We start from the raw sequence: 14496 nt of genomic DNA on the forward strand, positions 1-14496 counted from the left end.
CTTACTTAAGGACAAAACATCCTGACAAGAAACTCAATAATTTACTTAGCTTTTTTTGCCTAATATTACTGAAAATGGGGTAGTTCTGTCGGTGACAAATGTCTCTCAAAAAGGCAATATTTGTTATTAATCTTTAGCAAGTACACTGAAGTGCTTGCTAACTTTAAGTGCTTACAGTCAAACACTTGAAAAATTCTCCTCTTTGCAAAATACCATTGTCATTCATTAATAAGACTGCATAATGTAAAAGAGGCAAAGGTTAAGTAAAGGAGGCAAAGGTTAAGTACAAGATTATGTTCTATTGCTTCAGAAAACAAGCCACAGATTTATATGCTGATACTGTATCACTAAGGCCTTCTACAGGAATGGTTAGCAATGACACTATATTACTGATGAAGCCCAGCTCCCCTTTTGAGAAGCAGAATGGTCTACAAGACGTGGTGCTGGACTGAGAGTCAAGGAACCTGGCTTTTCTTCCCAGCTCAGTCATTTACCCGTTGCATGACCTTTGTCAAGCCATGTTTACTCTCTATGCCACACTTTCTCCTCCCATCCTTTATAATCTAAATATGAATATGAAAATCACTTTGAAACAGGAAGTATGTGTTTGTACATCATGGAAGTGCACAAAAGACAACGTTTATTGCCGGGGGGCTGTAACATTAATTCTGTGTTGTTAGTTAAGTTTTTGGCATTTGACTCTCTAAATCCAGCATTATACCTGAATGCTGAGATGTACTTTACACCAAGTAGCAACTGTTATGAATAATTTCATATAGAAATCTTAGTTGTGGAATACTCGCCATTCTATGTATCACAAGTGAAACAACTGGCAAAACTAAATAAGAGAGTTGCTTTAAAACCAGGGGAGAAATTGTGAACATTTAACGAATTATTTTCCATTTTTTGTAAACATTAGCTGTTTCAGTGAAAAGTGTCCAAATTTCAAATGAGCTCTACTAAATAAGACATCTTAATTAACCAAAGGTGTCTCTTTCAAAGTGAAATGAGCTAGTAGCAAACAAGCCTTCATGGGACTTCCAGCACTGATATCAGATTTAAGTCTGGCTTCCTGAAACCTAGAATTAAGCTTTAACAATTCTCTTCTAGATTTTAATATTCTGTGATGGATTCACTCTGCCCACAAATGAGATCTCTGCATATGCCAAATCAAAAACAAAAGCAACTGTGGGAAAGCCCAGCACACAGTATAAGATAACCCAACATATAGCGTGTCAGGCATTGGAAAGAGACAATTTTATTAATTGTATTTTTATCATATTATTCAAAACAAAGAATATGTGCCTGTTATAGTTAACAAATATGACAAATACGGGGGGGGAACGGGTTACCTAATAGTTCTGGTTCCTGCTCTTTAACTTGCCTTATTGAAAGTTCTCCATTAAGTTTTTTATTTCTTTACAGATGAAAGCCTTAATAATGAAATCTCTATTATATTCTGATAGTTATATAATATAGTTTTGTACCTGTGCCAATCTTTCTCTGGACAAGAGCCCAATAAAACTGCATTAGTCATTCATTTAAGAATGTATTCCGGACAACAACATTAAAATGTATTGACAGTCACATATGTTAGTCTTTTCTAACTATTCCCACCATTTGGGTATATTTCATTTTTCTTCCTCAATTTGTATTTCCTACAAGGCTACACATTTGGTATTTCTGATACCCTTTTATTAATTATTAGATTTTATCAAAGTGTTATAGTTGCAGTTACATGAACTGTGTAAGGAGTGTTCCTTAAGTAATTTTATGTATACTAACATAGTCTTTCCTTGTTCACAAAAGCGACTAGTAGTGTTTAACAAAAAATGAGAAACTTTTGATTTAGGTTCAGGTCACTGAATGTTCCTTGTATTTTAAAATATCCTTGTGCACTAGGTCACTAGATTGACCAGCTATAAACTTAATTTCTTGCTACTAGGTGGTCATCAAAAACTGTTTCTGTAGCAACAGAAGCTGGCACACAAATGCTGAGAAACTAATAACTGCTCCCAACATCCTACTGTCCTCGTACATGGAGACTTATGCTTCTTTCCTAAAACTTTTGTTAAAAATATCTGAAATACACATCAACTTCAGAACACTTTCTTCAGACTAGTATGTGTAGTAATTTATATCCATATGGATTACATTAAAATACTTGAATATATATATTCATCAGCTGCTGTAACATTTTTGAGAACTCTTGTATTTAATTAAGGCAAAGACTGAGATTTTCAAAACTAGGGAATTTGGCTCCTCTGCTCCCTTAAGAAGCCTTTGTGATCTCAGAAGGTTTCCTGGAGCTCCGAGTATGGAGGGGCAGGGCCGGCTTTAGGCCTATTCCACCAATTCCCCCAAATCGGGCCCCGTGCCCAGTGAGGTGCCATTTTAATTTTTACTCACCTGGCGGCGCTCCAGGTCTTCAGTGGCACTTCAGCAGTGGGCCGTTCAGTGCCGCCGAAGACCTGGAGTGAGTGAAGGACCCGCTGCCGAAGTGCCGCCGAAGACTCAGAGCACCGCCTTGTGAGTACAAGCCCCACATGTTTTTTTTACATGATTTTCTCTTCTTTTTTTTTTTAAGTCATCCCTGCTGCGGCCCCGTCAAAACTGTTCAAATTGGGCCCCTCACTTCCTAAAGCCAGCCCTGTGGAGGGGAATGCACAAACTGCTTTACCCCATTAAAAGGGACACAGCACATTCTTCTCCTCCACATGGCCAATTACCACCACTGGTAAGTGCATGGAAGGTGTGGAGCCATAGCTCTGTCTAGCCTACAACAGTTTGAGGAAACATGCACCGCTGTGGGAGAAATTTAGGAGCCTACTGACTCCAATTCTTTCTGGTTGTTGAATGGTCCATGCAAAAGGGACAGGCTCTTTACTACTCTCCTCACATTGCAGACTGCGTAAGGGATAAGTAGAATCTGGCTCTTGAAGTGAGAAAAATTAGACTTTTGAGGGCAATAAAGTTTAACACTTACAAACAAATCAATGTGGCTTTGACTTTCAAGGTCACTGAATAAGTCCCTCACTGCTCTGTCTAGTCCCATTCATATCTGGTTAAATGTACTAAGCCTGCCCTAAAATTTATATTATCTAGCATACCTCTCATCAGTTTATCATCTTTGCAGCTATGTAAATCATTTTGCTTTTCCTATATTGCAGCTTTAATTTTCTAGGAGTCTGCTGTTTGCAGGTGCAGTTGCCATTTTGTAAGGTACAGTTGATGCAGCATGTTAGAGCAAAAACTCACACAAATTGACTTCTGTTTATTCATAGCTTACCATTTCCCTTCATCTAAATTTAAGACATTACATTCAGACTGAAAGTGTGTGGCTGCTGTATATATTTTTAAATAAAAATATATATCTGTACAGTGTATCTATATTGTATACAAAAAATATGTTTAACGAACATTATTTAATTTGCAAAGTTAAGCACTCAAAAACTAGGGAAATGCCAAATTGATAGTTGCTGATGCAACTTTAATTTGGAATCCTTGTGAGGCCAGTCTGTGCACTGAATGATTCAGGGGTCCTGTGGAAAAATAACAGTAAGTGATCATGTAATTAAAGACTGTAGCATAAAGCATAGGCACAAAGAGGCTGAATTAGGGTTTCACAGGCTGATGTCCAAACAGTATGTATTTGGGGAACTAAAGATTTAAAAAGGCACCCTGGCCCATGGAGTCTGCCATATTCACTTCTGGAGAAGTGGTGAAAAGATTGTGTAGGGCTGAGGAATCAGTAACTATTTTCAAGTTTAATATCTTAAAATCCACAAGGGCTAGTACTGAGATTACATCATTCTAACAAACACATAGCTTTTGTTACCATTTCGATTCCAATAGGATTTTACCAGCCACTATCTTGAGAATCACTAGACCTAGAAAACTGTGCCTTATGACATCTAGAAGAACTTAGTGTGCCATCTTTCAAATACTATAAAGCTTTAATTTGTAACTCCAATGTTTCAAAAGATGAATTATGCCTTAGTTTGAACTATTTAAGTAGGAGTTTTGGGAATAGAAGAGCAAGATGCTAATTAGAATAACATGACCTCGTGGTTCCATGCCTTTTAGCTGCCAAAATTAGAAAATTTTTACTGAACTAGTTTTATCATGTTTATACAACAGAGCAATTAAAATAAATAAAAACTAATGCAAGTTATGTACCAGTGGCCCTCATTGTTTTAAGGTAACTCATGACTTTAGATGCCTTAACTTTGGGGTGCCCAACTTGAGTCACTTTAAGGGGCCTGGTTTTCAGAGAAAAAATGTCCATCATTCTAAAAAAAAGATAAGCTCCCTTTAAGGCATCTCAAGAGAGGGACCCAAAAATTGAGACACCCAGAGTCAATAATCACTTTTAAAAATTTTAAACATATAAAGTAGGTTCCTTCATTACATTACCAGACAAACTAATAGGCACTAGCAAGGCCAACAGCCAGACATCCAGTTCTCTCATATTAAAGAAATAGAAATAGTTAATGTTTCAGACAGTAGCTGGAAAGAGGCTCGTTTCTTTTGAAACAAAAGCCTTTATATTGAACTGCACACTGCTATAGTCTAAAACATCAGTTCATCTTTTTTGTTGCCCATGGAAACTTACATTCCCCACTTCACAAGATTAGTCCAATGTTAATTACAAGGTTTACATTGCTTATACTCTTTTGATTTCTATGAATTCTGATTATGATAATACATGGAGCTTTCTTCCATATTTTTATTATAGTTGGTGCACATATTGTGTTCACTAGCAAAATTCTAACAATTGCTAGACAAGCTGCTGACAGCGTGGGTTAAATCTATCTCTTGTATAATTCCATTGACTTCAGTGGAGTTACTCTAGAGTCTAATTTGGGCCAGTATGTGGAAATGAGACTCAACAGGATAGCACTTTAAAAATGAGAGGCTTTTGTTTGAGTTTGGTGTTAGTATTTGAAAGAGCATGTTGGATTTTTTTCCGGTGTGAGTGGATTATTCTGGGAGAAAGTGTTTTGTGATTCAGAAGCTGTTCCTTGTGTATATGCATCCATATGTCTTAACCTCTCTGGCGATGTGCCTAAATCTGGAACAGAGAGAGAGTTGTATTTAATTGTGTTCTTCTTGTTTTGTCCAGTTCTCTTTATGTCCATGTGTAGTGCATAGCGCTGAAATGACAAATGCTGAAGTTTTTACTCAAATTTATTAAACAGAAGCAGAGATTCTCCTTTATATTTCTAGGTTCCCTCAAGTCAGAGTGCGCACAGACAAATCTGGCTCTATTGGTGTCAGTGTAAAATTTGCTTAAGAAAATACTGAACAACGGGGCTTTAGAGTAACAAATTAGTTAGGTAAGAGTTTTGTATTTATCTGGTTTGGTGGGTTTTCTGTGGGGGTAGGAGAGTGGTTGTGTTTTGTTTGTGCCTGCCGAACTTTTTTTTTTTTTTTTTAAACAGTGATGAACCCAGCTTGACTGTCATAACAAAGATTAAATATGAATGCTGGCAGTTAAAAATAGCTTCCATATAAAAGGACATTGAGTAAATTTAATATGGAAATTAGTGTGACAGTGAATATGGAACCTTATATTGCCACTATTGGAAAAAAAATGTTGATCCATAACTAAAGGCTTTTAGATATGCAACTAAATGTCATCTGAAATATTGTGCTACTTTAATACCAACCACCAAATTTAGTGCAAGCCAGGAGAGTCTATATGGGCCAGTTAGTGTGTAATACATTAGTTCACTTTACAATTTACAGATCTGTAGTGTGCATTGCTACATGGTGTAAACAAGCCCTTACTTTATTTTATAAACAAATAGGTTTTTTAAATGTACTCAGTTTATAGTCTCAAAATATTTTCAAGTATTATATGCCTATACTTCATACATTATGTTCGTATGATCTGATTAGATAAAAAGTTTAGAGTAAATTATTATACTGAGCTTCAAGCTATAAAAGTGTTTGTAGGGGCAATTGCCATTTTGAGGGGCAGAGCTGATGCAATATTCCAGAGAGGTGAGATGCTGTGCTCTCCTATGGAGGCTTGGCTTTTATGCTTTCTTATATTGTTGCTTCATTTACTCTAAATCAGTTAATGTGGACTAAAGGTATATGGTTTGCTCTTTGCCACATTTTTTGCTCTTGAAAATATATTAAAATCATGTCAGTAAGCAGTCTTCAAAGTGAAACTCAAATCCTTCCAATAAATGTTTGTTCACATCTTTCATCTAATAAGACTTTGCTTTACTGGGAAGGTGGGAGTTTTACTCTCTCTCTCTCTCTCTCACACACACACACACACACACACACACACACACACCCCTTACCTCATTATGGAAGGGCAGAGGGATAAATTTATCTTTCTGGCACATGCACGCTTCCACTCGAAGTCAATGAAAATTAGGTCCATATATCTGCGGGCTGAATTAGCATCTATATTCAGTACTAGTATTAAAGAGGTATGTTTCTCAAAAGAATTCAGAGCACATATAGACTATTATAAGAAAAACGTGAATAATTAGTTACTGCTAAAGTTTATTTCAATATTACTACTTGGTGTACCTGATGAAATTACTTTTTGGACATGATTAATGGGGATAAACAAAGTATGTTAATGAGTCCTGTCAATAATACACATCTATAATTAGACTCCATTTAGACTCCATAAAGACTTCATTCTTTATTCCAAGCATATTAATTTCTTCAAATTATTTTTAAGTAAAAACATTAGGGGATTAAATGTTCATTCACACACAGTATTTGAATCATCCATAAAAATCTGTTGGATTATTTCCGCTAGATTTTAATGTATCTCTACATTGACAGTGAATTAAAAACAAACTTCTTAGTCACTTTAAATTTCATGTAGCCATTGGTAGCAGTGGCAAGTGTTAACACATACTAGAAAGTATCTAAACTAAAGGCATATTGTAAACCTCAGTCATCACAGAGCTCATCAATTCTGCCAAAACTGAAATACATTCCACTTGATTATATTGTGCATATTTGACCCTGCTTCTGGTTATTCATGAACCATGTAACAACCTTGCAAATTTTAATAAGCAACAGAATTTGTGAAAATAATGGACATTGTTTTATGTCATTTACAAAACATATGGCCTTTTTCTGTCAAGGAAGACAGAAGAGTTATAGGAGATTAAGTAATGTTTTATACATTGTCAAACAAATAGCCCTGGTATTAAAAATACATGTTTAGATATTAGTTTTTGTACTTTTCCTTCATAAATAGAATCAAAATGTTCATCACACAGATATTAAGGCATTGCATAGGATAAACATATTTTACCATACTTGTTGCAGGTCACTATTGCATACAATACATAATCAGCATAATTTTCAAAATAGATGCCTTTTCCAAGCCACATGCTGCAACCAAAGTGAAAGTAACAGTGCATTCATTAAAACTTTGTTTTCACAAGTTTACTTCAAACATCTAAAAAATAAAATCACCTCTGTATAGAAACAGTTTGCATCCGTCAAAAAACTTCAGTATACGAAATCACACCTAGAGATCTGCTGTAGCTGTTTGTATTGGATCTGATCCAAAGCCTATTAAAATAAGTGGCAGATTTCCACTTACTACTATGGATTTAGGATTAGCCCCTTGAGCCCCAATCTTTCAAACAGTTCCACAGGTGCTAAACTTCTTTGCACAGTTATGTAAGTATCTGCAGGATCAGGGCACTACTTGGGAAAATGCAACACAAGTTAATGATGTGCTGGAGAGGCATTTGCTCTGATCCCAGACAGAGACAAACACCTACAAGATCTCTATCAAGGGTACCCAGAAGAGTATCCAGAAGTCACTTACTACAGGACAGGCCCAACAAATAAAGTAACAGAACGCCACTACCCATCACCTTCAGCCCCCAATTAAAATCTCTTCAGAGCATGATCAAGGATCTACAACCTATCCTATAGAATGATCCCTCACTCTCACAGATCTTGGGAGACAGGACAGTCCTCGCTTGCAGACAGCCCCCCAACCTGAAACAAATACTCACTAGCAACCACGCAACAAAAACACTAACCCAGGAACCTATCCTTGCAACAAAGCCCATTACCAACATATCTATTCTAGAGTCACCATCATAGGATCTAACCACATCAGCCACTCCATCAGGGGCTCGTGCACCTGCACATCTACCAATGTGACATATGCCATCATGTGCCAGCAATGCCCCTCTGCCAGTCTCTATGCAAAAGGATAAATGGACACAAATAAGACGTCAAGAATTATAAAATTCAAAAATCAGTCAGAGAACACTTCAACCTCCCTGAACACTCAATTACAGACCTAAAAGTCGCAATTCTTCAACAAAAAACCTTAAAAAAACAGACTCCAACAAGAAACTGCAGAACTGGGATTAATTTGCAAACTGGACACCATTAAATTAGGTTTGAATAAAGACTGGGAGTGGATGGGTCATTACACAAACTAAAAACTATTTTCCCATGCTAATTTTCCCCTGCTGTTACTCACAACTTCTTGTCAACTGTTTGAAAGGGGCCATCCTGATTTTTTTTCCTCTTGCTGACAATAGCCTACCTTAATTGATTAGTCTCAGAGTTAGGATGGCAACCCCCATTTTTTCATGTTCTCTGTGTATATACAGTGAAACCCCGCTTTAATGCAACCTTTGGGGTCCAAAAAATCCCATCGCGCTAAATGCGGGGTTGCGGTATGGCAGGGTTTCAAATCAGTCAGGTGGTCCCCAAAGTGGTGCATTGAGGTGCACCGCCTAGTGCCCCTGGTGCCTAGTGCCCAGCAGGGGAGAGGAGCTGCAGCCCCCCGCCTGCCAGGGACAGAGAACTCCAGGGCTGCGGGCGCCGGTGCTCTCTGTCCCCACAGGCGCAGGGCCACGGCTTCTCTCCTGCTTCAAGAGGAGCCACGGCTCCCTGCCTGCTGGAGACAGAGAACTCCAGGGCTGCGGGCGCCGGTGCTCTCTGTCCCCGGCAGGTGCGGGGCTGCTGCTTCCCTCCGGATACAAGAGGAGCCGCGGCTCCCCACCTGCGGAGCACAGAGAACTCCGGGGCTGCCGTCACCGGTGGTCTCTGTCCTTGGCAGGTGTGGGGCCGTGGCTTCCCTTCGGCTACAAGAGGAGCTGCGGCTCCCCGCCTGCTGGAGTCAGAACTCCAGGGCTGTGGGCGCCAGTGCTCTCTGTCCCCGGCAGGTGCGGGGCCACGGCTTCCGTCCCGCTTCAAGAGGAGCCACGGTTCCCTGCCTGCCGGGGACAGAGAGCACTGGTGCCCGCAGCCCCGGAGTTCTCTGTCCCTGGCAGGTGCGGGGCCCCGGCTTCTCTCCCGCTTCAAGATGAGTCGCAGCCCCGCACCTGCCAGAGACAGAGAACTCCGAGGCTGCAGGCGCCGATGGTCTCTGTCCCCGGCAGGTGCGGGGCCGCGGCTTCCCTCCCGCTTCAAGAGGAGCCGCGGCTCCCCACCTGCTGGGGACAGAGAGCACTGACGCCAGCAGCTTCGGAATTCTCTGTCCCCAGCAGGTGCAGGACTGCAGCTTCTCTCCCTTTGCCATGGTGTTGGAGACTGTTGGTACAGTATCATACTGTATTATACTGTACTGTAAAGGGGAGCCAACCCTGTGATCACGTTATATGCAATTTTGCGTTATGGCGGGGCACGTTATGGCAGGGTTTGACTGTATATCTTCCTACTGTATTTTCCACTGCATGCATCTGATGAAGTGGGTTTAAGCCTATAAAAGTTTATGCCCAAATAAATTTGTTAGTCAGCATTCTTTACTGTTATTAATCAAAATAGTACACAGAAAACTTTAGTTGAAAAACTACACCTTTTTCTCCCTCTTAGCTGAGTAAATTGAGGACATGATAACCTTGCAGCTCCTCTGTAATACTATTTTCCTAAAGTAAGCTTAGCGTATCTCACAAAGGAATTTCTATTCAGTTTTCCCCTTCACTTCAATGACTCATAAATTATCACTTAGTCCCAGGGTGTGAAAATATTCACTGTTTCACACACAAAAAATACAAGCTTTTCTCTCCCTTCCTTTTTTCTGTAATCTGTTATTCTTTCCTATCTCAAAATTATCAACAAAGATTATCCTTCAAGGCAGAAATGGAGACACTTTCAAGAAAATAAACATACCAAACACAAATGCAAAATGCAGGGCCGGCTCCAGGTATCAGTGCAGCAAGCTGGTGCTTGAGGCAGCCCTTGGAAGGGGGCGGCACATCCAGGTCTTTGGCGGCAGGTCCCTCAGTCCCTCTCGGACGGAAGGAGCGGCCACTGAATTGCGCCAAAGAATGAAGCAGCGCGGTATAACAGCTGCCAATCGCGGAGGGGAGGGGTTTCCCCCTTTTTCCTCTTCTCTTTCTCTTCGCCGCTTGGGGCAGTAAAAAAGCTGGAGCCAGCCCTGGCAAAATGGCAGAGTTATCTGAAAGTGAGGTTGGTGCTCTTTAGATACCTTGAATATTACATTTCATATTGCTTACAGTATCGTCAAAAACAAAAAAGCCACAGTAAACTTAACATATTTGACTTCATATTCAGGTTTCACACTGAAAATGCAACATGTGCTTTTTAATCTGTAAAGAATGTGAGTATAGTTTTCATCTTTCTTCAAACAATAGTTTACATCACATCCAATTAACTTCAGAGCTGAAACAATCTGAAGTGTTTCCCATAGTCATACATGACTAAAGACTTAAACACAAGCAAAATGTTTGAAAAATTGTAAGCCAGCCACTTTCATAAAAAAAGTTCAACAGTTAGTAACTTAACTGATCAAAATTTTCTCATCAAAATTATTTTTCTTTTCTTTCCTGTTTTCCATGGAATATTTTTTTTGACAAAAAAATAAGAGCCAAAGCACAAAATAGCTTTCTTTGGATATGCTGCTGTGGTGCCTAGGAGAGGACTTGTAATTTAGTTGCCTCAGATCACCATCCTCCACTATGGGCCAAGCTCCCCAGCCATATTTTGTCTCCAATTATGCACCATGATCATGCAACCCCCATGATATATCACCTCCCCTTATCAAGAGGTGAGTCTGTGGTATACTATGGGATATTCAGCCAGGGAGCCTGAGCTATAGAGGAAAATGGGAGCTTGAGGCACTATGGACAGCTTTTCCAATTCAAAATGTTTGCATTTTGATTTTTCACCAAAAAGTCAAAGTTTTCCATAGAAACTCCTCCTCCACCCCACCCTCCATTTTCCAATCAGCTCTAGCTAATAATAGTCAAAATACAGACGGTACTAAACAATGACAAACTTCTCAAGTAATCAGATGTCCTGCCCTCACCTCCACATTGTTTCAGTCATCAATAAACAGTTGATTAATCAGAAAACATTAGAGCTTACCTTGCCCTTGTCCACTGGTCTGGTGACTCCACACCATCAGAATTACCATTAATATCCAACATGTCCACTCAATTACTCTGATGCTCTCTTGTCCTCCAGCCATTGCATTATTGGACACTATGAAAATAAGAGATTATTACATTTGTATAATTACAGCTGTTTGGAAATACAGGGGATGAATGGAGGAAGGGAGATCAATCAAGCTTTTCAGGACTAAGTCTAACTAGGATTAATATATCAACCAGCTTTCATAAATATTCATCTGTAACAAAAAAGTCTCTCTCTTCAGGACTTTCATAAAACTATGCCTACGACCTGATTACCTTGTACAAAATGGAACCAAGTGGCCAGACAAATAAATAAATAAATAGTTTACTTTGGTTCCCAGAGAGTTTAAGAGCCTGGAATAGCAACCCCTACCTCACTGAGCCTTTCTAGCCCCTCCCAAGATAGTGCTTGAGACAAGCCCAGCCCCCCACACCTTCCCCAGCCAGACTCCCCTCTTCAGAGCTCCTACACCTCACAAGCATAACATCGTTACCATAATCATAAACAAACATTAGCTGGATTTTCACTTACAATTAATTTTTAGAATTGTTACAAAATAACACAAAATAATTCCATGTTGTACAATACCCTTTTTGTCACATTACTGAGTGTAACACTGTCGCACAAAGTTTTATGGTAAGACTTAGCTCTACCATGCTACAGAGTGCATAGGGCACTTGCCTAAATTTGGCAGCAATCTCCTCACATTTCCCCTCTCCCATGACTGTATCATTGTGTAGTCTCCAACTGGGTGGAAAAAATTAACAAAACCCACAAACAAAGTTTACATGTATCTTTCCAAACTGTGAATTTTAACTCAAACTTAATCTCTGAACCTCATTTTCATTTTATACACGTGCAAGAGCTGCTCAGGAAAACAAATCTGAGCCCAATTTATTCTTGCTGTAACTCACTGATCCATATATTAGAAATGAAGTATTTGCTTCCACCACTACACCTCCAAACTAATTTCCGTATCTAAAAACTGATAGAAATATTTTTGACAGTTTGTATGAAGTATGTTATTTTAAAAATGCAATGATAATTCTGTTCTAGAAAGACAGTAGTCATCAGTTCTGGAGACTATTCGGACAGTATAAATATCTGAACAACCAGTAGCCCTTCAGTAAAGCTATTCTGAGGTGTCTGGATGTGGGTGGTGGTAGTGGTTGTTTTTTCAAAATAGATTTGACATAGTTCTACAAACTTAAAAAATCCATTTACATATGCAATGTGCATTAATTGTAGTATCTGCAATACATAAAGGACCGCATGATGGCTGACTGTATCAAGGATTCATAGTCTTAGATATTACTGTACAATGCATTCAGTATGATTATGATTTTTATTCTCAAAATAAATGGGATTTCACTATATGGTTGTTACTGAACAATGATGTGAGACTGTGAGATGCCCACTGCAGGATCTTCAGTGGCAACAAAGGTGGTGACCCACACCCAGGCAGGAGTTAAATGATGATTGATCAGTAGGGGAATTATAAACAAAAGATTTACAATTCAAAAAGAGGCAATTGCACAAACACTGCACAATGAAGACTGCTCAACTCTGTGACTCAGTAAGGCTCTCCAGGACATGCCTGGGCCAGTACCTTCTCAGTTCATGTCCAAGGGAATCTAAAATAAGGAACAGTGGTACTATAAGACCACCTCCCTCCTCCCCTACCTACTCTGAAGGTAACAAACATGCTAGGAAGACAAAGACTTCGAACTGAGGAGATTGGTCCCAGGCTGAAAAGAAAAAATCAGCTTCTTTATTAAGAACTGTAACCTGCCTGCAATGTCCAATGGGGTGAGAAAAGCTGTTTGATTAAAATCTTGCTTAGTCTGAAAGTTTAGGGTTTAGAATGCATTTAATTTTTATTTTCTTATTTAACTATCTTTGACCTTCATGCCTACCACTTATAATCACCTAAAATCTATTTTTCTGTAGTTGATACATTTATTTTAATGTTTTATCCTTACCAGTGAATTGGGGAATCTTCTCAGATTACAAAGGATAGTGCATGTTCACTATCCTTTGATGAAGTGGCAAACTAATTAATGAGTTAGGATTGCTCAAGAGAATGTCTTGAGCAGTGTAAGATGGTCCATTTCTGGGGTGCAAGAGTCTGAGTATTTGCTGGTGTTTCCCTGTATATGGTTCAAGAACATTCATGTAATTTAGCTGGATGTGTCCCTGAATGTTGACTGAGTGATAACAGCACCTGGAGGGGTTTGCTGCTTGTCACTAGCAAAGTATTGTGAGAAACAGCCCAGGCTGGAGAGTTAAGGGGGCACAGCAGTCACACAGTTCCAGGCTGTACTTCCAGAACCCCGTTACAGACATGAACCAAGTTTTCAGCTGACATCTACAGAAAGAAGTGGGTAGCCAGTAAGCCCACAGTGCTACCAACCAATATAGACTATGATCTTCTGAAACACATACAGTGTATGTATCAGTGATCCACATACTTGGCCCAGAATCAGATGTACTTCTTCATGAAACACATGTAGCTCCCTAAGGGTTAACATTTGATTTGCTCTGAAGTTAGCCATGGTGACCAGATATCCCAGGATGGAGAGACAACCCTGTTTTGATTAGTTTTTATTAACTCATCAGTTTTGTCATCTTGTCATGTTACCCTGTGCGATTCTAAGAGCTGCTCAATGCCCATTGGCAAAGGTTTTGCTGTCATGTAACAGCAACTTCTATCACACCTAACAAACTCACTACATCTAACACATTTTTCATGGTATTTTTCTATAAAGAACGTCATATAAACTATCAGATGAAAATTTCTATCATATTGGTCATCATAATCATTGTGCAATGTATGTACAGGAAACAATTAAGAAGTTGCAGGTCTGTGTACCAAAAATATGCTCAAACCAGCATAGTTGGTGAACAATTTTGTCCCAGACAAAGGAAGGTTGATTTGCCTGTCTGCCTAAGTCTTGAATGTAAACAGAGCAAAGTAGGCTAAAGACAATGGAAATTATATTTGCATATGAAGCCAACAGGAAAATCAATTTAACAAGAGGATGAGAAAAGGGAACATGGAGCCAGCACTCTGAGGAACAAACAGTAAAAATATTT

At 39.2% G+C, this 14496-nt stretch overlaps 1 protein-coding gene across 2 annotated transcripts in view; it reads right to left on the reverse strand.

The window, feature by feature from the left end:
- The window catches only part of ROBO2 (roundabout guidance receptor 2), a 1593247-nt gene that overhangs the window by 1551115 nt on the left and 27636 nt on the right, over window positions 1-14496 (reverse strand). For both annotated transcript variants that reach the window (XM_050956226.1, XM_050956216.1), the window contains exon 2: window positions 11353-11469. In XM_050956226.1, coding sequence (XP_050812183.1) covers window positions 11353-11455 — 103 coding nt within the window. In that variant the 5' untranslated portion in view covers window positions 11456-11469. The remainder of the gene's footprint in view (window positions 1-11352; window positions 11470-14496) is intronic.

The sequence above is a fragment of the Gopherus flavomarginatus genome, chromosome 1 (genome assembly GCF_025201925.1).
Source record: "Gopherus flavomarginatus isolate rGopFla2 chromosome 1, rGopFla2.mat.asm, whole genome shotgun sequence".
NCBI lineage: Eukaryota > Metazoa > Chordata > Testudines > Testudinidae > Gopherus > Gopherus flavomarginatus.